The 26,028-nt window shown below is 30.8% G+C and overlaps 1 protein-coding gene and 1 long non-coding RNA gene across 2 annotated transcripts in view; both read right to left on the bottom strand.

Annotated features, from left to right (window-relative positions):
* wb (wing blister) overlaps window positions 1-26,028 on the bottom strand; it is a 484,046-nt gene that overhangs the window by 326,862 nt on the left and 131,156 nt on the right. The window contains exons 2-3 of the mRNA XM_088242593.1: window positions 16,614-16,794; window positions 12,874-13,042 (exon numbers count right to left, since the gene is read on the bottom strand). Of these exons, the coding sequence (XP_088098719.1) occupies window positions 12,874-13,042; window positions 16,614-16,794 (350 nt within the window). The remainder of the gene's footprint in view (window positions 1-12,873; window positions 13,043-16,613; window positions 16,795-26,028) is intronic.
* Window positions 21,727-25,257, bottom strand: LOC148284118 (uncharacterized). Its single transcript, XR_015825395.1, has 3 exons — window positions 24,702-25,257; window positions 23,010-23,130; window positions 21,727-21,986 (listed from the first exon to the last, which is right to left on the bottom strand). It is a non-coding gene; the product is annotated as an uncharacterized LOC148284118 (long non-coding RNA).

Genomic DNA, 26,028 nt, shown 5'->3' with positions numbered 1-26,028 from the left:
AAATATCCCTTTTTAAGTTGAAATTAAAATATGAAGTCCGCTTTTTTTTTATGCAAAAAAACATCTTTATCATCATATTTTGATGTTAACTATTACTATCAAAATGTTAATTATTTTACATTGAAAGTTCTTTATAGATTGAAATTATAAAATTTGATTTAAAATTTGTGATATTTTGGAAATCGTACAATCATAAAATCCTGTTTCTTAGACATTTCATTCAACCTTTAAGGTACAAATATATATTGCCCTTATTTAAATATTAAAATAAATTGAAAGCCATAAAGCACGCAAAATATTTTAGAATTTGAAATAGCTATTTTATGTTTTGTGGAGGAGATGCATAACAATAGCCTGGAGTTTTACGTAGACAAAGCAAACAATATGAAGCGGTACTGTAAAGTAAAAGGAAGGAATGTTATATTTTGGTCCAGAGATAAGGATGGGATGGGCTGAGGACCGTGGGGCACTTCAGTTCACGCTCAGGGCAGAAAATCAAACAATTGGGGTCCCTCAACGGGCAACTGAAGACTTGACTGCTAAATAAATATTTAAAGGAAGATTAAATAATATGACAAAAAATGTATGAAAATAATATTTATTCAGAAAGAAATCGAAAACTTTGTTCCGAAAGCGGTAAAAAATATTTTGTGTTAAGCCTATGTCAAATCTAAAATATGTTGTATGCAACAAATATGGAGAACAGGAAACAAAAACGACATAAACAGACTACGACAGCAAAATTAAATAATCAAAAATTGAAGCTAGAATATGACCTCCCTTATCTAACACCAACTAAAGAACTCTTTAAAAGAACCAAACAATTCAATGTTAATAAACTTTTTCAACTAGAATCTTTAAAATTTATTCATAAGCTAGCCACTGATATCATTGTAGACGAAAAAACTTGAAAAAAATTATAATGAACATTGACATAATACAAAAATATAAGAACAATATTACACACAACATTCCAAAACGAGACTAGGACAACCGAGACTAATAAATCAGGGACTAAAATTGCACGATAAACTACCAGACAAAACTAAACAAAAGACTCAGACAAACCTTTCAAAAGATGCAAAAAATATTATTATAAACAAAAGAGTATGAATAAAAAAAAAAACTTTTTTTTTTTTGTAAAATCAATGTAACAATCCGTAAGGGTTAAAAAATCAATTCTAAAATAAAATGTCCAGTATTTTACTTAATAGAATGCTATATATCTTACCGCAAAATATTCCAAGCATTCAACTGAACGGCTAGGCGGTCGAACGTCGATTAGCCTATATATTTTAATACAACAGTAATAATTATTTTATTTTTTGAATAATTTTATGTGAAGTTAGGTTAGGTAAGGATAGGTTAATCTTTAATTTATATAACTCAACATGAAAAGTAAAAATATTTTTTTTTGGTTATTAAAATTAACCCAAACAATCCTAACCTAACACGGTGGCCTTTGGTTCAGTCGCTTCCAAAGGGCTAATTTTCAACCGGCCAACACGTTGAACGCTGAGTTGTCTTAATTTTTTCGACGAACGGTCACGACGAACGCCATTCAGCTGAATTCCGGTATTTAAAAGATAGTCTAGCCGTTCTGTTGAGAGGCTGATTTAACTATTAAGCAGCGATACATACACCGTGTTCCAGGACCAGACCGTAAAACTTCAGAGGAACATTCCTCATGATAAACTTTAAAAAAAATCGTAATTTTGTTTTTTCAAAAACTCATTTTTTTATGAAGAAGATTTGTTATTATGATTTTAAAATGGAGAAAATCTTTGTCTTAGACAAGCATCCCTTTCACAAAACCTACCCCTCCCCTACTCAACCGCTTCCTTAGTCCGCGTCACTTGCGTATTGTTTCGTTGTTTTTAATTGCAATTTTTTTTTAATAAAAAAATGCGACTATCCAATGAATTCATTGTAATTCTATAATCGTTACAATAGACGGAAAATATTTTTTAGGTCTAGGCATTTACAGGGCTTATGACCCGTCGTTGGTTAGTTAATGTGGCCATTTTACACACTGTGTAACATTCACTATCTTGCATATGTTTAAACATCCACATTTCTTCAACTCTTTCATCTGTTGACTTTTGTGAAGTAATAGAGCTGAATCACTTTCTAGGGTGAAAATCCAGCCTGTCAGCCAACATTTGGACATTCTCAAAACATTGTCAAATTCATTAAAGGTATATTTTTTTCCTTGAAATTTTGCAGTATGGCCCGCAAACCCGTGTATTTATTTTTAATAGATCAGATAATCTGCCTGACTTAAGCAATAACGCTTTATAAAACTATCAATTTTGCACACATTTTTGTTGGACATAATATCAGGGTCGATTGTTGTATTATAAAAAACTGAAGATGAGCCAATTTTTTTTGTAATTTTCAGAAAAAAATCGAAACGGACATATTTATATTTCAAAACAACAAAACATTGCATACACGTGTTTTATATTTCCGCAATCCGGGCATGACGTTTAGAATCGAAACGAAAATGCCCGCTTGTGTTAAGAAAGCGCGTATAAAACCTTTTGGATAAACATTGTTAAAAGGATTGTTTAATTTTTCATTGGTAAATATTTGGTCATGAGTGATTAACAAGGCTTAAAACAATTCACATTCAAATATAAATTTTGTTAACCTCAAACTACACCTAGTGGCGCAATTGCAAAGCTCTTCTTACTTACAGGGATGCACTAATACGAATACGTTTTTTAAATATAATAAATGTGAGATAATATTATTTTCGCATTCTCCAAAATCCAGTGAAAAAAATAAATGGGACGAAATTATAAGGAATTCAAAGACAGAATCTGATTAGAATCCACCAAAAACGAATGTTGATTTTTAAAATACCTTTTTCAACTCAAAAATGTGTATCGTCCAATTTTTGGTAGAATATGTATGGCGTTGAATGCTTTGCTGGTATAAACAAACAAATTTACTAAATGTAGGTACGTTTTCGTGTCACTACTTTTTTAATATTTTACTCTATAGGACGCGTCTATTTTTGTCAATGTTTTTCTCCAGTACCACGAAGCGTTAAATATTTCAGTCTCTTTACAGTATTAAAGAGGTTTCTGCTTGAGTGATAAATACTCGTACTTAGGTTATAATAATAATCTTCCTCGAGCTTTGTTAAATCAAATATCATTGAATTCAATTTAACAATCTATTCCCATACACGAGAACAATATAAAAACCTCCCTTCCATTATATTTATAATTGTTTCTGTATATAATTTCTCCCTCGGAACAAAGCTTATGGGTGTTTTAATATTGAATGCAGTAATAAATTTACTATTCCGAGAGAAATTCCTTTCAAACAATGCTCGCTGTGGCCACAAATACCACATTTCATATAAACTTACCTGTACTTGTAAAATCTGTTGTAGGTACGCAATACTACCTTACAATGCAATGATTTCACATTACATTAGAGATGGAGAGTATTTTAGACAATTTAATTTAGAAGTATACAGCCGTCATAAGCAAAAAGGCATTTTTTGATAAAAATGAGTCAAATGTGAGGGAACATTTTACAGAAATTTCGGACCATTTGATATAAAGCAAAGAGCAGTAAAAAAAATATTTCAGTACAAAAAATAAAACGTTTTTAAAGTGTTTAAAGCAATAACACAATATCTAGAGATCCATAGGCTACGACACACGCAGGTTTTATGCTTTCAAAATAGTTGACATATCGTCGCTTTAGTTCGTTTTTGTCTAACAGATAGCAAATGAACCGCTACCAATAAGGGCATGTATAAAGGTCATAAAAACGTTAGTAAGATGTTGCCATAAATTGAATATTACAACCAGAGTTATCCTATTTAAAAAAAAAATATTTTTTTTAAAGTTTCATCTAAAATATTTCAATAGAAATATAGGAAAATATCACAAAAATGTATGTGATTAAAAATGCTTATATTTCTTTTCAATAACTAAAAAATAAGATTTTGCTGCGGCCACTTTCATGTTAAATTTATTATCTTCAAATTATGATAATAAAAAAATTCAATGCTAAGTCTTTATTAAGATGTCAGATACCTTAGTTAAGTCTAAATTTGAAATGGCTTAATCTGCCGGTCTAAAAGTAATTATATTAGTTACATAAAACTTTTAAGTATATTTTTTAATAGAAATACCTTTGAAAATTATTGTTTTTATATAAACGATGTTTTTTTATTTTTGCGCGATTAAAAAAAACATTTGTTTTAAAATGGCAAAAGCTTATGATTTCCTAATTTTGCACGCGTTTTACCAGACTACAGCCTTAACGAAATGTCACTAAACAGTAGTCGATGCGTTCATATAGCAAAGGCACGCATTCAAGAAACAAGCGATGTGACTTGAGATGACACACTTTCTATGCCTGCTTAAATCATGCCATGACTTTACCCCTTGTACATTTTAATATATTAAAAGACAGTTAAGGTTAAGTTAATCCATTGTATTATATGTCATTTATGCCAATCTATTAGAGTTCTTTTAAGCCGGTTAATTGACTTAAAAAATAAGGAAATATACTAAATAAATGGCAAGAATTAATGTTAAAAAGAATACTACCATATTTACTTGAATGCTGCTTAGGTGGGGGCGATCAATATAAAATTATATATAATATGATATTTAAAATTAATTAAAACTGGCCGTTTGATTCCCATATCACCTACGTACATACACTATAAAATGCTGATGTACATAAAGAGGTACACTTGAACATGTATATAAAGGAACCCTTACAGGCATACAATAATTCCCACATGGACATCATCCAGTAAACACTCCTGGAGGTGGTGGGTAATAATAAAGGGGGAGGGGAGTTGTATCACACCAACTGTGAACTGAACAATTTACTTCTAAGGTATTTTAGAAACGGATCATATAAGTTTTAATATTTTTTCATTATCATTGTTAATCCGTAATAATATGACAAGCGTTATCAAATAATATGTAGTTAAATTGTCCGTGTCAGAGCGGTTGAAGACTACAATTTATTTTGCGTGTGAAATAAAATCAAAAACATTTCATTTTTTTATTTAAACAAACATTTCATATTAGACAAAATAGCATAAAAAAATCATTTGCTTATACTATGAGTAGGCTCAATATATGAAGGGTTAGGCAAGCCAGAAATATTAGTATGTTTAATGTTGCATTCGATTCTTATATGGGCAAATATCTGTTCTATGAAACCGATTTGTTGCGGCAAATATGTTGATCGAAAATCTTAAATAAAAAAATGTCATATTGTATTTATTTTTTTGTTTGCAATTGATTTATTAACTCTTATGGATAATTATATTCATTTTACAAAACTAACATATCAATTTTTATACCCTATTGTTAATAATCATATTTTTAACGCCTTTTGAAAAGTTCGTTTAAGTCTTTTGTTTAGTTTTGTCTGGTAGTATAATTTAGTCCCTGATTTATTAGTCTCGATTATCCTTGTCTCGTTTTGGAATGTTGCATGTAATATTGTTCTGATATTCTTGTATTATGTCAATGTTTATTAAAAAAAAATCTTGTTTTAATGAACTAATTTTTTAACACATTTTAAAGATCCTTGTTGAAAAATTTCATAAACATTTAATTGATTAGTTTATTTAAATAATTCTTCAGTTGGTGTTGAGATAAGGGAGGCCATATACAAGCTTCAGTATTTTATTTTGCTTTCATTGTAGTCTGTTCATATCATTTTGGTTTCCTGTTGCTCTTAGTTGTTGCATATATCATATTTTAGATTCGAGATAGGCTTCATACATACGATTTGTTTCCGTTTTTGTAACAAAGCTTTTGATTTCTCCTTCTGTTCGCGTTCGATCGAGGGGATACAAAAAAAAAAAAAATATTCTCCTTATACAAACAAAATATCTTGTAGAGCTGAAAATTTTCACAACAATTTTTTTTCTGCTAACAAGCCGGTTTCGCGGTTTAGTGGGTTTCATTATTTTTCCTTTTATATTTTCTGTTGATTTAAGTATCTTCATCTCAAATAAACATCTTGTTTAACTTTCTGTGATCATTTTTAAACGAAAAAAAAAGTACAGGATTTATTTCAACACCCAATACATTTACATTTTGTATGGCGTCAGTACCTGATTTACTAATTGTAAAGAATTCATACAAACATAAATAAACGTTTTTATTTTTTTATCATGTTTCAAAAATATATCATGTCCATAAAGTGAAACAATAGACAAAAATTGCTGAGGTCGTAATTATTTAATCCTGTGAAAAGCTACTGTTAATTGCGTCGTTGGGTAGATTGACAATAAATATAAAACAAAATAGTATTCAGTATTGATTAACTTATCAGAAATAAAAACTTCGGGATAACGATTTAATCTTCTGCAGAATTTTCGAAAAACAATGAAATTCATTTATGCGTTGAATACAAAATTACTTAATTTGCATGAAAATTATGAATTTCGGAACAAACCCGACAAAGAATTTTTGTAAATCTGTTTTTCATCACCTCATGCATATTTATACAGCATTATTTATTAATTGTCTCGGTGTCCAGGTGGATAAAGAATACAGTTCTCTTTGTGAAGAGACCAGGACGCGTGATTTCGCCTGGATGGCTATTCTCAGGTAAAATTTTTGAAAAAAGAAATCGAGTGGAGATAAATCCATTTCAAAGTAGTTGGCGTCCTCGCCTACCATTCTTGATGTCCTGGGTTCGATTCCTTGCAGGGTGGACATGAAACATTGATGTCAAGAGGATATGCGGTGTCAGTCAATTTTTGACAAATAGGTATTTGAAGATTGTTTTTCTGTTCCTCTCTCGCAATGCCTCCCCGATACTGTGTTAAAAAGATACCTGCACGTCGGACTGATTATACCTAACTAAAATCGACAAAATTGACGTATTGTTGTTTTGTTTTCCGCATCTCAAATCTAAACGGATTTTGTTGTTTTTTTTTAAAAGAATATAAAAATAAAATTTTCAGTGTCGGTACCTTTTGCGTTTATAAAAAATAGTTTTACATACCGTACGTCTGCAGATAGCAGATAAAACTGAGCACTTTTATGGGTTTTCGGATGGTTCCAGTTTCCACAATAAACCATTAAATATAAAAATAATACAATAAGAACCAACCAATGGTAAATAACTATGGTGTGTAAAAAACAGTGCTCTAGCTAGACCATAATCCAGGGAGAAAATACGCGATAAGTTTGTATGAAGAAAAACGAGACCGCATTTCCTCTTTAGGTTGTTTGACTTATGAAGCATTAGACTAATCACCTTTTGTTCATGTAACATATGATCAAAATACCAATGCAGTGCCCTATTCACCACTGAGTGCGGAATGGGGAATGACGATGATTTATTAATTGAAAGTTCACACTGTCTCTAAAATCGATTTCTCTCACAGTTCAATATAATACTATGTACTAAGACATGTATAACAAATACATAATTAACAATGTATGCTCGAAACGCCTGAACTAACAGTAATAATTCTCACAGGAGTTAGGTTAAGACGGTACCTACTCACGTATTTGAATACGTACGTACACATAAACAAACAGTACCTACGTATAAATGTACAGAATGACTACAAAATTTTAATTATTTTAGTAAAATAATTATTTATTTAACGTTTGGCTATTGTGATCAAGTAACATCGATAAGAATTTCGAATACGAGAAACATAGAAATTTTTTTTAGAATAATTTGTTTCGAAATCGATTTTTTAGCTGTTAAAAGGCATGCTAATTTCAGAAACGCAGTTTGTTTTTTTTATCAGATCAGCTTTTTTCTCAATAGTTTAGCAATAAGTATTTTTACTTCAACTCTTTAGAGGACACCTAAAACTAAATGGTAAATAAATATACAATAAAAATTGAGGTATTTATTAAATAGGTAATATTTTGTTGGAATAATAAGTCATAAGCCCTGTAGATGCCTAGACTTCCATATTACCTTCTCTTAAATGTTCTTCATCTCTGTTGTAATATGTTAATATAAACAGCTCCCCAGGGAGTTTAATCCAGTCCTTGTCTACAAAAATTTAGACGAACTCAAAATATTGAAATAATTTCATTTCATTTCATTTATTTATTCATATTTATGTACATTACAAAATAAAATATCTTAATTCATACATATAGAAATAATTAGGTGAAATTAGGTATATATAAAAAAAAACACATTAGTATACATAATATCCAAAAAATAATATGTTAAAAAAGTAAGAGAATCTTGTAACGAAAAACTCCCTCAGAGACGTGAAAAATGTCAATGTCCAAAGTGATATTGTTCAACATAGAGATAGCCCTTCCAACAGGCATAACCATTGGCAGGTTGTCATAAGTCTTGTGTCACAGGAGTATTGTAATACATACACTAGTACATCAGTCATTCATTCATCCTTTGTGGAATTTTTTGTTTTTATAAATAAGTGATATATTTTGTAATAAAAAATGTAACAAGTGTAAATATTAAAAAGTAAAAAAATAATTCTTAAAATATACATATTTAGCTTTTTTAAATGCAAAAAGTTTATTATCTTAAAAATGTACATATTTTATTAGGTTTGAAAGACGTAAATAAAATATGTCAAATATATAAATAAAAAACAAAATATGGGTCCATAAACGGTTTAAATGTATGTTTTGCCGTTTGGGAAAAGAACTTTACAACTTGAATGAACACAATTTGACTAACAGTAACCATATTCAAATAAACATTCGTCACAATAGATCTTCACATGTCGCATTAACGTCAGAAGCTTGCATTGACCTCCACCACTAAGAATAAGAACCATATACTTGGACTGTTTGTCGGCAGTGTATTCAGAACTTCGGGACGAGAACCTGACTTGTGGGGACCCAAAAAAATTAGCAGCCGATAGAGATGCGTGGAGAGTTTTTGTGGATACCGTTTGCTCCAACTAGGGAGTAGACATGGAATGATGAACCATTTACTTTTAATGATTAAAATTATTATATTTAAATAGCATATTTGGTAATATTTCCCCTTTATTTCTTTTTTTTTGCTCATTTCGTATGACTTTTCGGACAGATGAAAGGTATACTGTAGCTAAAATAGCTGACATGATACAAGAAAACTAGAATTTTTAGATTCAGATGTCACCGAATTTATTTTTATTCATTTTAAATCTTCAAGTAAAACAAATCAGAACTTTCGTCGACTTATTGCTAAAAACAACATCTTCCAGACAACCAAAAAACATACTGGTCAAAAGAAGAGATAGTCAAAAATTTGTACTAAAAAACAAAAATGTTTATCAAAAGATACATGAAAAATACCTAGTGAACTAAAAATAACAGCTGTTTTTGAATGAAAAGATAAGGTTTGCACGTATTAACTTAAAAATAAGTACATTTTGTTGTACATATTAAAGGGTAAAGAATGTGGAATCAAATAATACGTTTGGAAGGAGAGAGAAAAAGGAACAAAGAAAAGAAAAGGAATTAAAATATATATATTAAAAAACAGCAAAATACAGGGAGGTCAAGATTCTAAGGATATATAGAAATGTTTTAGACGTTTCTTAAAGGTGTTTAGAGAAGGTGATTTTTTTTAATATGAAGAGGTAGCTCATTCAAAAGTCTAGCACATTTTTATATATAATATGTGTTTCCTTGTGTAATCAATCAAGCCAAACAAACAATAACAGACAAAACCTCCAGTTTTGGCAATAGATATTGGCGCGGTTGGTTAGATGGCCGACTGTTAAACTGGTGTCGCGGGCCGTCAGTTGCAAGAAAAAAATCCAAGAAAAGTTATTTTCTCAATAATTAGTCCGGATGTTAAAACACTACAGTGTATTTTATTTATTTATTAATATACACAGCACGCCATACCTTTTACGTTACAGAAATACACATTTAATAGAATTTAAACACTTCAATATAAACTAAACGGAAAAAAGTAATAATTATACTATAAATATTATAACACAAGAGTTTTATAAAATAATGCTAATATGTAAAAAATAAAAAATGTAAACAAAATGTGCATAAAAAATAAAAAGAAAAGATATTTTTTAAAATACGTACTTAAAGGAATAGAAAAATTTTTTTTTCTAGAAAAGGTACAAAATATAATTAGTATACACGATTTTTTTAAAGAAGGGTTATGTAAGAAGGTTGTTTTCATAACTTCATTCTATATCCCCCTGTTTTCCACCTGCTGACAAGCTTCTAAAATAGATTCTCAGTAGGTGATTCCTTTTTAAAAAAAGATGGAGTGCATTTAAGAGAAGGTAATATGGAAATTATGGTTAAAGTGGCCACTACTAAAACATTCTGCTTATGTTTAAGCATCCATATTTCTTCAATTTTTCCATCTGTTCATTTAAGTGAAGTTTATACATGGAGATTGGTGAATGTTATGCGGTGTGTAAAGTGGCCACTTGACTGGTAATAAGCTCTGTTAATGTATATACTTCCATATTCCATTCTCTAAAACGCTTTCCATCTGAGCTGTAATATGTAAATGTTAATAACTTCTTCGGAGGTTCTTCAAATCCAGTCTTCGTTCCTTTGTAATGATAACCCTTAAAATTTATTCTCCTTTCTTCCACCCCTCTCATTTTTTCATCTGTGCTCCAACAAGATTAAACTTTTCTTATTATTCAATCAGTGCACGTTGGTGTTAGCTTTTCAAAACATGGGTCACACGATGGTTTTTTCGCAACTATTATGGTGATGGTGTATAGTGGGATTTGAATATTAATGGAATAGTATCCTGACAAAGAGACGGGTATGTCTCGTGACCGGGAGACACAGAAAGATCGGTAAATGGTTATATGATTTTTCAGGGCCAGACCGCAAAACTTCAGAGGAACATTTCTCATGGTAAGCCTTAAAAAAATCCTAATAATTTATGTTTTTTTTCAACGTAATCTCAAAATGTAGTCAACCCTTAATTTTTCGGACAAACAGTTCCTCCACAAACAACCTACCCCTCTCCTACCCAGCCACTTCCCTTGTCCGCGTCTAGTCAAATACGTTTTTATCGCAAAAAAAAAATTATCGGAGAGGGGTAGGGGTTTGCAGAAGGGATGCTTGCCTGAGATTTTAAAGATTTATTTTATTTTGAGATATTTTTTTTTTTTACTAACCATGAGGAATGTTCCTCTGAAGTTTCACGGTCTGGCCCTGAAATACCATATTTACAAATAATTTTTAATATTTATTAAAATGTTTGACCACAAAGTTAATGCCCTAAGTACAAAAACTAAAATATTGGGTTTTTTTCATTTGTTTTTAAATATTTCATTAAAATCAAAAATGTCGTCATTACATTTCACGTCACACTGTGAAGTTAAATAATATATGAGCGTATGTGTGATGTGTGCACGTTACGGGTTACACACACAATCCCATGCTGTCCGGCACTAAATGAAATCCTTAGTCCAGTAATTGGAAGGTTTAAGTCGTGGTGCTTGTTCTTTGTGGGACTTACAATAGCGGGATTCTAATTCTAGAGGCGCACCATTACTAGCCATGGGGTATTAATGCCATTAGGCGGAGGCCAGAACAATAAATCGGGTTTGTCTCCAGTAATGATTGGATTCAAAGGCCCGTCGCGTCGGGATAACTGTCTAGATTAAAATGGCGCTTTTTAATCATAAAGTACTTTTTAAAATAACATTATTTATTGAAATATTTAATAATTCTCGAAGATTTTTCCATGAACGACAAAGTATTCAAGCGACTAAACCTAATTTCGTTAACGCTGTAGTATAATAAAAAGTAAGGAAATCCGAAAATTAAGCCATGTTAAAACGCGGTTTTTTCAAAATCACGTAATTTATAAAATTAAATAAAAACGCATTAAATAAAAAAAATAAATTCAAAGGTGTTTCTTGTAAAAAAAATTAATTGGAAGTTTTATATAGCCAAAAATAATTACTTTTTGATCTGCAGATTACGCCTTTTCAAATTTAGACAAAACTTTGGTATATTTATCATATAAGGACTTGGTATTTAAGTAAAATTTAATCGAATTATTTGATGATAGTAAATTGAACAAAAGAAATGTGATAACATTATCTTATATTTTTGTTTTTAAGAAGGAACACTAGCATTTTGAATAATATATTTTTTGTTTCTTTTTAATTCGACGTGAAATTAGGCCTTTAATAATAATTTTTTCAAAGGGTAAAAATAATTATTTCGTAGCGTTTTTTTATGGAAATATATGTAAATTTGTTTTAGAAGAATTTATTGTCTGTAAATATTTCATTTCTACAGTATGTTTTTAGCAAAATTTGAACGCCATTCGACGGCCGATATTAACATTGTTAATCGGGTTGTGGTCCCGTAGCTAGTGTTGCGGACTCACGGATCAGAGGTCCGAGACTCATACCCCACTCTACACCAGTCTACCCCAACTTGATTCCCATTTCCAATTAGTGAGTTATTTACAACTCGTGGAAAATGGCCCCAAAAATCAAAATATTTGCAACAAATGTTTCCTTTTTTATAAAATTTTGCTTAAATCGTTCTATCGAAATTAAGAGTTTACAAAGACAAACTTCTTTTTTAAATTATTTCAAATATGTTGGTAAATATAGCAACATACGACACAAGCCATTTACGAGTGTACAAAACGCCAAACTCCTAGCAAAGGGTACGACAAAGGCCATACAGAAAACATTAATAATAACCGCGGTTTATGCGCGTATAATTGAAAAGAAAGATATGACCTAACTCTATTTTTGACAATTAATTGTTCAAATTTTGAAATAAATCGTTAGTAAGACAATTTTTAAAGCGGTTTTGCGTGAGTAAAGGCAATGATTTCACTGTAATCAGTGTACATGTTTACAACACTTAACATCTTCAAGTTATTAAGGCAGTATCAACTCACCTGCCCTAAGTCCAGGGTTATAGTAACGTATTGGAAGTCTTCTCCTTCAGCCAGAGTAGGACTCTGCCACCAGTGATTATTATTCCCATCAATGGCGTACTGCACCGGATGCCTCTTGTTCGGATCTGGACTGTGAGCGTCACATACTCCGCAATGAGCTGAGCGACCCCTAAAAAAACAATTTATTAATAATACATCTAAACATTTGCAAACGGGTACTCGATTCAACCATTTGGAGAGTTAATCAAGCTTGACAGATATTTTAACACATATGAAGAACCTTTTAAAGAAGAAAATATTTTCTGTCATTATGTTAAATCATCGCTTTATTTTTATACTTTATTTTTTCAGAAATATTAGCGTTTATATGTTTTTTTTTTTTTTTTTTTTATACGCCTCCACTCGTTTGCGATGATTAATACAAATATTCTCATTTTAAAACCATTTTCAGTAGTATATTATGAAATGGGAATAAAGTTGAGGCCCAGCTGAGTTTGAATATTGAATCCCTGATCCATGAGTCCACGACCACTGGGCCACAACCCGCTTATAATTTGTACGATTAATTAATAAACAACTTACCCTTATTGACCCTTATGACTGAACTGTATGAAAAAACATGCCAATTTGACATAAAATACTTGTCGAAAATTAAGAGAGCAAACATTAAATCCAGAATTGCTTTGGAGAGTGGAGAGGTGTTTATAATTGAATTTGATTCAGTGATCGTTTGAAAGAAGACAACTTTTTATCAAAGAAATCTAGACTGGTATGTTTGTTGGCAGACCTAAGAATTCTGGGCATAAGGAAATGAAAACCATAGTTAGTTCTATGGTTATCGGAATAAAAGAGTAAGTTTTGTCTGAGGTTTCTAGTTGGGATATTTAATTTTATAGATCTCAGTAGTTTAGGCGCATCAAAGAGTGAGTTGAGAATTTTAAATAGGACTATAAGGTTGGATTTATTTCGACGGTCTTGAAGAGAAGATATATTCAAGGTAGTTTCTAACTCATGATATGTATATAGGTCTCTGGATAAACCCAACCTCCAGCCTATCTTTTGCAAAAACCGATGTTGACCTGATTCAATATTCTTGATGTGAACATCATAATATGGAGACCAGATAACAGAGGAATACTCTAGGTGCGGGCGAACTAGGCAACAGAAGAGAGTTTTAAGGGTATCGATATTTTTGATGATATCACATTGACCAAAAATGCTGACATACATAAATATATACCTAGCAACAACACTGCCACATTAAAAAAGTATAGACAATTGCTGGACAGTCAAAAATACTGTACAGTGAACTTTTTTTTTTAGATTTATTTATTTATGACAAAATACAAGGTTTTTTTAACTTTACGTATGACATAACATTACATATTTTATTTGTACGAAACATTCCCAATCAGCAAAAGTGCTGGTATGAGGGGATATTATATATAATAACACAATAGTTAAAATAAAAATTCGATAAAATAACATCACATATCAAACGAGCTGTAAGAACTGTTTTATTTAGGTGTTTTTTAAGTACGTATATGTTTTGTATATTTTTTAGATCATTAGAAAGTGAATTGTAAAAATTGATTGCTATATACACAAAACTGTTTCTTTTTCTGTTAGTCCTAGGTTGTTCGCAAGTCGAATTATTTGACGCTCTTGTATTTATTTTATGTGTGTTGTAGTAAAAATAAAATTTAACAGTCTTTATTTTATAATTTTTAATATTAAATATCATTTTTATTTTTTCTGTGTAGATTAATGCCTCTAGATTGATAATTTTTGTTATTCTATATAAATCTGTGGTTCTAGTATATTTATTAAAATTAAATATATCTTTAAGTGCTATATTCATTGTTTTTTGTATTGATTCTTGCATTTGTTTACAACATTGCAACCATATTATTAATCCACGCACCAAGTGTGGAAGAATAAAAGCATTGTAAATCATTAATTTTGTACTTTTATCAAAGATTTCTGTTCTTCTCATTATTCCTATAATTGGACCCAGTTTTTTATAACTGCATTAGTATATTTTGTCCACGCTAATTTTTTTATCCACTTCCAAACCCAAGTACTTAACATAATGTAACTTAAACACTACAATGACTTATTTATTAAAAAATATATATTGTAGACAAATTTAAAATTAACATCATGCCCTTGCTGATAATACTAACTCGACGAGACATAACTAGACCTTATTTAACATGTTTATATTACCCTGAAGGGTTTTTAAAAATTACAAATAAATTAAAAAGATTAAATTGATATGCATAAACCGGGTCGTGGTCCCGCGGATAATGTCGTGGAGTCACGATCATCACGGATCACAGGTCAAAGGTTTAAACCCCGCTTGATCATAACTTGCATCCCTTTTTCTAATAATACATAATTTACAGCTCTTTAAATAATTACAATATATATTTGGGTAAATTATACGAATACAAATATTTATTTATATGACATGTTATGGTGTTCGTTGGGCACACACAGTCGTGAGGATTTCCGAGGTGAAGATACTAAAGCATAATAGTAAGCGAAATTCTGAAAAATCGTGTGAAGAACACCAAAATAAGAGGAATATGTGAGGATGAGAACTTGTAAGAAGAAGTAAACAGCTAAAAAAGAACTGGTACAATCATGTCCAAAGAAAAGACTTCACCAGACTCCCTTATATTGCACTTCATAATCAGCCTTACGCGACTTGTACTCGCGTAAGACAACACAAAAGATTTATGGACAGCTGGGAGGAGCAACCTTCTGGAGAACATATCACATAGCGAGGAAGAAGATTTTTTTTTTAATGTTTAAGCAAACTGCAAACAGGGTTGATAATTTAAGTTTGAGCTAGTTTATCCAATATTATTGTTGTTATCCAATACTAGTTTATACATAGTATAATTTCAAAAGTATCCTTTATTCTTATTGATTTAGTTTTTAAACAAACACGATTTTCAGGGCCATACGGCAAAAAATTCTAATATTTTCATCGGAAAATCAATTTTTTAAATATATTCATTTGATTAAAAACGTACTTGACCAATGAAGCGATACGAATAGGGAAGCGGCTAGGTAGGGGAGGGTAGGATTTTGTGGAAAAGATGCTTGTTTGAGAAATGAAGGATTGTATCCATTCCCAAATTTTTGAAATAACAATTACTATTTAATTACTACTTATTCTATCCGGCTGCGATACACTCCCACTTGCTTTAAAATGATACACACGCTAACACACACCTGAACACTTCTCAGACAAATACAAACAAACAAACCCTCTTACATATTTATATATATTCATATATGCGCACATTTAAGAATGTACCATAATTGAATATTTACATATTATACATAATATGTATGATTATTATTTAGAAACTTCGCTGGTCTGTCGGTCAACCTTATCCTTATAATATAATTTAATCACCGTTGACTCTATATTTCTATAAAATAAATAAATAAATAAAAATATAGTAATTATTTTTTTTCATTAAAAAAGTTTTAAAAAAAAGGATTTAAAAAAAGTTTACGGTGAGGAATGTTCCTTTGAAGTTTCACCGTCTGGCTCTGAAACACTGAGTATAACTCACTGTCACATGAAATATGTTCTCGTATATATGAGTAACTCGCATTTTACTTCAAGAAAGACTAAATTATAAGCACCCTTAAGATGGATGTATTTATTATGACGGCGCTTAGTGAATAAAACTTTATTTTATTTTTTATCTCCCTACCTTGGGGTATTGTGATCTTTGCAAAATTCTTCTCTGCCATTTTCCCCGCATGTTGCATTGGCTTCTATACGCGCCTTGGTTGCCAGATTAAATATACTAGGCCAGGCACCCCCAACTGCGGGACTTGTGGCAGTACTCAGGTTTATTTGGCTGCTGGGGTGGCTTATAAGGAATCTTCGAGCTGAAACAAGAATAAAAAAGGTAAATAAAAATTGGGTGAAACTATTAGTCACTGGTTTTTCAGCAAGTCTTAGCTGCTTTACACAATAAATACAGTGAAAACATTCAATACGCAAGTTGCCAATGATTTATATTCGAAATTATTTATAATTTTTAAAATGTACTGACATCAAGTAGAAACAAAATTATTTATTTATTTTGATAAAACAAAAGGCCAGAAGATCCAACGAAGATGTTCTGTGCTACGTAAAATTGGATTTAAAAATGTTTTCTTACAAGCGGTGAAAATTGGAGCATATAATTGTACGGCGGAATTTCCCAAAAATGTATTTTTAAAAAAAGTTTGAAAGTTCTTTTGAATCATTGGTCATAGGTAGTCATAGAGATTAATTGATGCCGTGAATTAGAAATTCTTACTGGATGTTGAAAATAAAAATAAAGAATAATGAAAAAAAAAAGATAATCATGAAGTTTTGCATATAATAATGACATTTTCAATATTTTATGTATGTATGTGTATGCGCATGATTATATGTAAGTGTGTATTTGTATGTATGTGTGTCCGTATGTATATGTATATATGTATGTTTATATATGTGTATATATCAATATGTATATACTAGTAAATGTATATTTTATTTGTGTGTTCTTTTTTTAACTTGTAAATTAAATTATGTATTGAAATGTAATTGCCTAGCTAAGAACGGGGTATGAGTACATAAAATAAACGTAATATGATAAAATGTATAAAGTAATACAATAAAATCAACCAATCAATTAGAGCGTTGATAAGTTGATTTCAAATGCAGAGAATAACCCGAAGGTGAAGACAATAGAATGTACCTTCCTCACCTTAAGGTTTGTCTCTGCATACGAGTATTAGAGTATTTTTACGCTAGCGGGCTATACTTTAAAGTCACCAGGGGTGGTATTCTGAACCACTCTCGTGGGCCTCTCTACCTCGTTAAAATCATTTTGGTATCCTGAACGAATCTCGTAATAGGTATCGTTAAAACCACGCATGCGCACAGCACACAAATAAACTAACCTTGTAAATCTGGCAAACGTCAAACATGCGACCCGCGAGATGTTTTGTTTTTAAAAATGTATCTTTATTTTTTATTGTGAGCTACTAAATTGGCAATTACATATATTGCGTCATCTGTAAAAACTCAAAAGACGCCATTATTCAAATTACGACAAATCCATTTGTGCTCATAAATTGGAGGTTCGTAAGTTTTTTTTAATTTGTCGGGACATTTTTAGTCTTTGTCAAAAATAACGGAGTTAATACAGGTAAGTACTCGCAATTAATACATTTAATCAATTTAAACACGTAATATATTGTCAAAATATTAGTCAGATCGATTTGAGGTCTTTTTTCCTCGATCTAGATCTGGCACAGTTCGAGTATGTCAGTCGGTGTCGATTATATTTCAACACTAAATTCGTTTCTAATTTACATTAATTATTAATTTATATATACATACATTATCAAAGGGAACTCGGGATACACATTTAATGCATCTTAATCATGCTATAAAGGTTCCTAAAGATTGCCATATTGAAGCTAATTGAATGACAAGACGATGCATTGATTTATTGTTTAGTATTCCCAAAGACATACAGGCGGCCGTCGGCTTTTGTACTTTCTACTTTTGCGTAATTCACTATTTCAGACATTTAAATAAATTATGTTTTTTACAGATTTTTATCAATAATGCAAACATTCTTCGCTTCCATGCAGGTGCTCCCTCGGTTAACTAGTGATAACTATGTTAAGATAATATGTTATGAGGAAAATAATGAATCAGGTCATTAAGGAAACTGACAGGGAAGGTGTGCCTACATTAAGACAATTTCAGTAGAATTATAATATATGGAACGCAATAAGCAATATTGGATACTTGTGGGCTGAAATAAAAAAGGAAAAAATGAAAGGTTCCTGTAAACAATTATGCCCGCAAATGATGAATTTTGAAGAAACTCTGGAAACTATCACAGATGATATAGTATAGGACTTCAACAATGAAGATGTTAACGAGTTAATTGAATATCACTTAGAACTTCTGTCAAATGACTGCTTAATTGCAACAACTGGTAAATGAAATACACAGTTAATGTAAGGAAAAAGCTGATAAAATTGTCTTTGACAGTAAAAAATATGAATGAAGCCTTATCTATTTTGAAAATTAAATACAGCATGTTATTATATAGAACTCTTTATCAAGAAAACAAAAAATATGGAAGTATTTAACTAACTCTTGAAAAATTCATAAAGAATCACCTGAAAGCACTTAAACACCTCATTAACTTAATTAAAAAATACATATTTTTTTACATCCCTCGACTTTCGAACATTCAACATTCGCACACATTTTTAGGAACCAATTATGTGCGAAAGTCTACTGTATTTCAATGCTTGGGACAAGATGTCGCTCTAATGGTTAGTAATACTGTAATTATATGTCTGTACACTGATAACATAATGAATCATTACGTGCAAGAACATTTTTTGCTCAAATTATAATTGAAGCTGTAAGGTTTAAATATCAAATCAAAATGCATATAAATTTTAAATCCTTATTTCAGATTTGCTGTCACAATCTCTGAATGTGTAAGTACAAAATGAACCAGTGCAAGATCTGTTTGTTTGATCCCATATCGTTGAAATATACTTATTGTTCTGACATTCTCAATTATTAAAAGGTGTCAAACTAAAAAATAAAGTCACTAATTATTTTCATTAAGGTTGTGTAAGGTATCTCATAATTTCCCTATCCGCACCATGTGGTGCATAGGGCACTGCATTGGCGCATCAAATGCAGCATATTTCATCATCGGTTACATGAAGGTAAGGTGATCAATCTTACACTTCAGGTGCTATTCCAGGGACTGAAACATTGCAGTGAACGTTAAGAATAAATATTTTCTGTTGATCCTGCCAGGAATCGAACTTGGGACCTCAAGCACGGTCGGCAAACGCTCCGACTACTACCCTATGAGGCAGACATATCTCTACCCAATTTCCTTTTCCAGAATTTACATAAGAGTTGCCGTAAAGCCGAAAACGCTCGTCCTGGGTTCTGCTTTCATTTTTCAAACAGAACTGTTTCCTTTGTCAGCTTGGACACGGACAAAGGGTATGCAATATTATGTTTCCCAGAATTTGAGTTCATTGTTGGTTGCCATAAAGGAATAATAGAGCAAAATATATTTAATCAATTTATTCTAAATTTGTTGCAACAGAGAGGGAAAACATTTTTGAGAAGAGAATATGGAAGTATAGGCATTTACAGGGCTTACGACCTGTCATTGGCTGGTTTAAGCGGCCACTTTACTTATTGTGTTTAAACATCCAAATTTCCTCAACTCTTCCATCTGTTGACTTTTGTGAAGTAAAAGAGCTGAAACCTTTATCATGTGGGTGAGATTCATCCATCCAGCAACAAATTTAGATTGGAATAATAACTCCCTAGGTAGGAAATCCAGCCAGTCCGCAAAATTTGGACATACTAGAAACATTGTTGAATTAACTAACTGGTAAAAGAAGAAGTATAAGAATTGGAAGATTGTTTCTTTAGGTGTTGCCTAGTAGGTGATTTTAGCCGGATGATATGAATGACAGGTCATAAGCTCTGTAAATGCCTAGACTTCCATATTCCCTTCTCAAAAATGTTTTCCCTCTCTGTTGCAACAAATTGAATTTTATTAAATTATTTCTCCCTAGGGAGGAAATCCAGCCAGTCCGCAAGTATTTGGACGTACTCATAACATTGTTTTATTTATTTTCACTATGGTACCATAACCATAAAGTCTGTATTATTATTTTTTAAATGATATGTTGAATATGCATATTAACATTTGAGATTGTTTTTATTTTATTTTTTATGGCTTACAAATAATGAACAATACAATAAATTGGTATAATATCACAATTTGTTATGTTTAGAAATTTTTCATGAATTAAATGTGAACACAACATGCAGAAATAATTAATAAAGTAAAAAAAATAAACTTTTTTTTAATCGACTAAATTTAATTTTTGTAACTTTTTATAATTTTTATGTGTATTTAAATTTATTTTGGACTATAATATTGTTATTTTAATTTCACTAGATTTTTTCCCCTGTGCTTATTATTATGGCATAACACGGCAACAGCCTAAAAAAAATCAGTACATTAATATGTAAACTGTGAATCAATTGAGTTAAATCGGGTTGTGGTCCTATGACTATCGTCATGGACTCACGGTTCAAAGGTCCGTGGTTAGAATCCCATTCCATCCCAACTTGATTCCTATTTTCTAATAGAGAGTTATTTACAACTCGTCAAAAATGGCCCTCAAAATTAAATCTTTAAGTAAATCATAAGAACACAAATCTCTTTTAAAAAAATACATAAATATATAGTGAATTTTTATACCGTAGAATAAATAAATGTAGGTAATCATCATCATCATTTCAATTCCGCACCTAATTGCATAGGGCACTGCATTGGTACACCAATCGCAGCGTATCTTGATATTTTTGTTACTTAAAGAAAATATGATCAATCGTACGCTTAGGGTGCCAGTCAAGGGACTATGAAATATTGTACTGTAAAATCACCTTTTAAAATAAATATTTCATGTCTACCATGTCAGGAACTGAACCTGAGACCTCTTGCATGATAAGCAAACGCGTTGAGAGGATGTGAGAATACATTTTCTTGTAACAAAAGGTAATATAAATAAAAATAATTTCAAATGTACTGTTTTTGTAAAACTAACTAAAACTAAAGTAAATACAATTCTTGGCCAGAGCCCTTATTTCTCCCGGTGAAAGTGATCACGTTAAGGTTCCTTATATTTGAAATATGTGTTTAAATAATTATGTGTGAGATATGACTATATTTTAATTACGTGTGAAAAGGAAACTAAAACACCAATATATTTTTTCAATAACAGTACTTGCACTGTAGTTTATAAGTTTTTAGGTATAAAATAATAATAAAAAACTACAAAAAACTAACTAGAATTTAGCTAATGCTCTACATTTGTGAGAAAAGGTTTGAGTGTTTGATGTAGTTGTTGTAGACTCATTTCTGTAGTCCGCTTTTCTGCTCTGCCACATATTTACTCCCATTTTCTCAGATGATCATAAAGGTGTTAAAAATTGACACCAAATTGCAACATTTGATCTTTCCTCTTTGCTAAAAATAAAAAAACAAAAAATTATATAATTTACAATACATTTTTAATTACATGACATACTAAAATAAGCACTTAAAATAGTAAAATATATCTTATTTAGGTTAGTTGGAAGTTATTCATCAGGTATTGCAATAAACCTGCCAATATACATATTTTTGTATGTTGCACTAAAGTTCATCAGTACACGCAAAAATCAAACACCTTAATTATTCTGCATATTGTTAAACCTTTTAAAAAGAAAACTTTGAAGGCTATATTTTGTGATTTATATGTTTTATTTCTCAGAGCAAATTATTATGCAGTAAAGGTAATATTTTTAAAGTTGTCTGTAGGTATTGTGATTATGATATTGCAATTCAAATATGTGTAAGCTGATTAATTCTAAATATTCAAAATGATATAAGCGATGTCATATGTAATGGTATAACTTTGTATTTTCCATATAGTGACAAATTTCCTTTTGTTAGGACATGCCAACGTGAGCTGTAGAGAAAATATTTAATATAATATGAATTTTAAACTAATACAAGATATTTTAATAGTACTTACTTTATTTTTAAAAAATTCTTATGTACTTTGGCTCTTAATCTGTTTGGTAATAAAAAAACATTTGAAAGAATAACAAATTGGGTATTATTTAAAGCAAATCTAATAAATAGTTTAATATAGAAATAAATTATGATTGATATTTAAATATACAAATGTATAATAACTGTGTAGGTAGTGATATTTCATTGTTTTTACAACATCTTTAATACCCAGACTGGTATCTTAACTATAAAAATATATATATTACAATTTATATAATAATAACTGAAGTATTGTATCCTTTTTTATTTAGATTTATCTTTATAATAAAGATATCAGTCATAAAGGTGTAGCGACGAATCTTGCTACTGATTATTTCAGATTTGTGAATTTAAGTACCACTTATCTTTCATTTTTTAGTAAATTACAATTTAAAATGAGAATTTTCAAGAGTGCAAAAAAACTTGAATTACTTAATAAACAACGTGTCCCACCTCCAAGCAGATGACGAATATATCCTATAGTTTGATATCCATATATTCCATTACAGCATAAATTTAAAGAGCCAATCGATATCATTCCTTCGAAGGATCCGCTTTACTGGTTTAATATAATCTGAAAAAATACACTTATAAAGGTTAAATTATTTACAGATGTTCTAAAAGAGAATGAGTTTTTTTTTAGAAGATAATATTAAAAGTCTAGACATTTATAGAGCTTACTATTTACTACTATTATTATTAATATTGATATAATATTTGTTTTAGTACAAAGGTATATTTAAACACCACTATTCATAACATAAATTATATTATATTACAATAACCTTAATAATATTGTATCCTTTTTATAACACATGCTGTGAGCTATTATAAAGGGTGATGGGTTTAGCAAAATTAAATATCTTATGTGTATGCATGTCCAATTGTCTTTCATTGTTTCTTAATAAACATTTGTAATTTTTCACGTCTCTGAGGGAGTTTGTCGTTACAAGATTCTCTTACTTTTTTAACATATTATTTTCTGGATATTATGTATACCTGTGTACCTTAGGTATTTTTATAAATACCTAATTTTACCTTTTTATTTTCATTATTTCTATATGTGTGAATTAAGATGTTCTATTTTGTAATGTACATATATATGAATAAATAAAATTGAAATACCACCACTAAACCACTATTATAATAAATATTAATTATGAGGAAGACTAATGAACAAAGAAGACCAAGAAAGAGATGGCATGACCGAGCCCAACAAATTGTTTGAGAAGGATCTCATCAGTGGTACGGGCGGTACGGCAATACTTTGTAAGGCTCCCCTCCCACTAGGCAGCCTAGCTGCGGCAGCTAATACTACATATGACGGCTTATTAGATACCGCGCACTAGGCAGCCAAGAATTCCTGGCTGCGGCAGCCATTAGAACGCGTTTGACGTGCCAAATGTATGTGACTGCCTCAGTCTCCGCGCACTTGTCGTAGCAGCCAGAAGTATTTTATGAAACGAATTTGCAATGACTTTCGATACAAAAGATCCATAAAATAATTTTGAAATGAACCCTTTCAAGTAAAGGATGAATTCAATATCTTCTTTTTGGTTTGCGTTTCTTACGAGATAAAATGTAAACAAAAACATCTTCCACATCCATTTTATTTGGACTGGCCGTCAGGCTGGCTGCTTTAACTGGCTGTGCAAAATTTTGACTGCGGCAGCCAGGCTGCCTAGTGGGCGGGAAGCCAATTATATCAAAAAAAATTTAAAGGGGAACATAAAAGCTGTTAATATATTACTTGCGATTTTAACCAAACAAAAATACCGCTGAAACGATAAGTATTTACATACATAATAATTATTTACATTACGAATATCAACAATTAAAACTAACAGTTCGCAGTAGCGGTATTGCAGTACCACTGATGGTATGGTATTACTTCAAAAGTTGGAAAAATCAGCACACATGCATGAGATTTTGTATGACTGCAAACGCATGTGTGTTGTATATCCTCTGGCTGTCACGGGGAAAACGGCTTGGTGGTTTGTTTATTTTTTACTAACACTAGCTTATTCTTAAACTTTTACAATTTATAAATATTATAATGATTAACTTGAGAAAAAACTCGTAAGGTAGGTTTAAACCGTACACAATATATAAGTTTGATTAAAATACCGAATTAGATGAACATACCTTCAAATGATGATTCCTGTTGTCGCGCAAGATGTACATTTAGGGACGCTGTGGTTCGTATGCAAGTTTCTATAGAGTACAGTAGGTATTTCACAGAGGTTCTATAAAAATAAACAAAATCCCTAAGGACATGTAGATCCGGGGCATACTTATCATTTACAAAAGTAGTTGAACTGTCACTGTATGTTTGTTTATGTTTTGCATTGTTGCAATATAAAAAGTACAGTTTGACGTGAAGAAAAAATAAATACCCCACATGGCAAACGTTATAAATTTTCATCAGGATAGCAAAAGCGTTATATTTTGTAATAGGTATATTCATCTCGTCAGTGACGCATGCGCACGAGTATATTTTCTCATTTTCGACACTCACGCTCTTGCGGGTAGATATCGAACTATGAAACGTCAATTATAAAACCGTCTAAATAACGAGAAATAACGATTGAGGTTTGGTAAATTCAACATAATTAAGTATTTTGGGTCATTCTTAAGGTCACAATAATGTTTCTATTGAAAATCATTATTTTTGGTTTTATGTGTTCGAATTCATTTACGTAATTTGACATGTAATCATCAGAATTGCCATATAGAAAACCAAGTTTAACCGCGTTCAAAAAATAAAAATCCCTAAATTACACCACGTTATATTCTCGTCCGAAAGTCGAGATCATCTCGTGGGTGTCGAGAGTGATCAGAATACCACTGCAGAACTCTCCGACGAGAACTTGTGATGTCATTGGTGGAGTAATTTCAAAATTTCAAAACATAAAAAATCAAAGTAGGTAATGATAATACGGAACATAAGAATTTTTTTTTAATATTTGGCTTAACTTGATAGCCTATTAACATTTTTTTTTCAACATTGAATTTCCTCATTACAGTGGTGGATTACAGAAAAAAACATACAGACTTGAGGATATTCACTTTTTTTAAAAATCAAATCGTACCCACAACCACCCGTACGTGAGGCAAGCGTCGTAGTCATTACACCATGCGGGTCTCCAATTGTTATTATTTCTTACTTAATAATTAAGTTTTTGTTGACATACGAGTAATTCATTTCAAATTAAATAGCAGAATTGATTATCAGGCTTCACATATTTTGATACAAAATATTTACTGTATAAAATATTTCAACAGAGACAGTGAAAATGCTAGAAAAAGGAATAAGGAACTTGAGGCATTTATAGGGCTTATTACCTGTCATTGGCTGGTTTGAGTTGCCACTTTACACACACGTACTGATATTCGCCAATGAAAGTGTATTTTGATTTGCTCATGAAGCGAGTGTCCCGACAAAAAGACGGGTACGTCTCGAAACCGGTAG

This window comes from Micrasema longulum, unplaced genomic scaffold (assembly GCF_059751315.1).
Source record: "Micrasema longulum isolate JH-2025_06_02 unplaced genomic scaffold, ASM5975131v1 h1tg000147l, whole genome shotgun sequence".
Taxonomy (NCBI): Eukaryota; Metazoa; Arthropoda; class Insecta; order Trichoptera; family Brachycentridae; genus Micrasema; species Micrasema longulum.
Note: the sequence above shows the minus strand (reverse complement) of the source record. Positions and strands in the feature narration are given on the sequence as shown.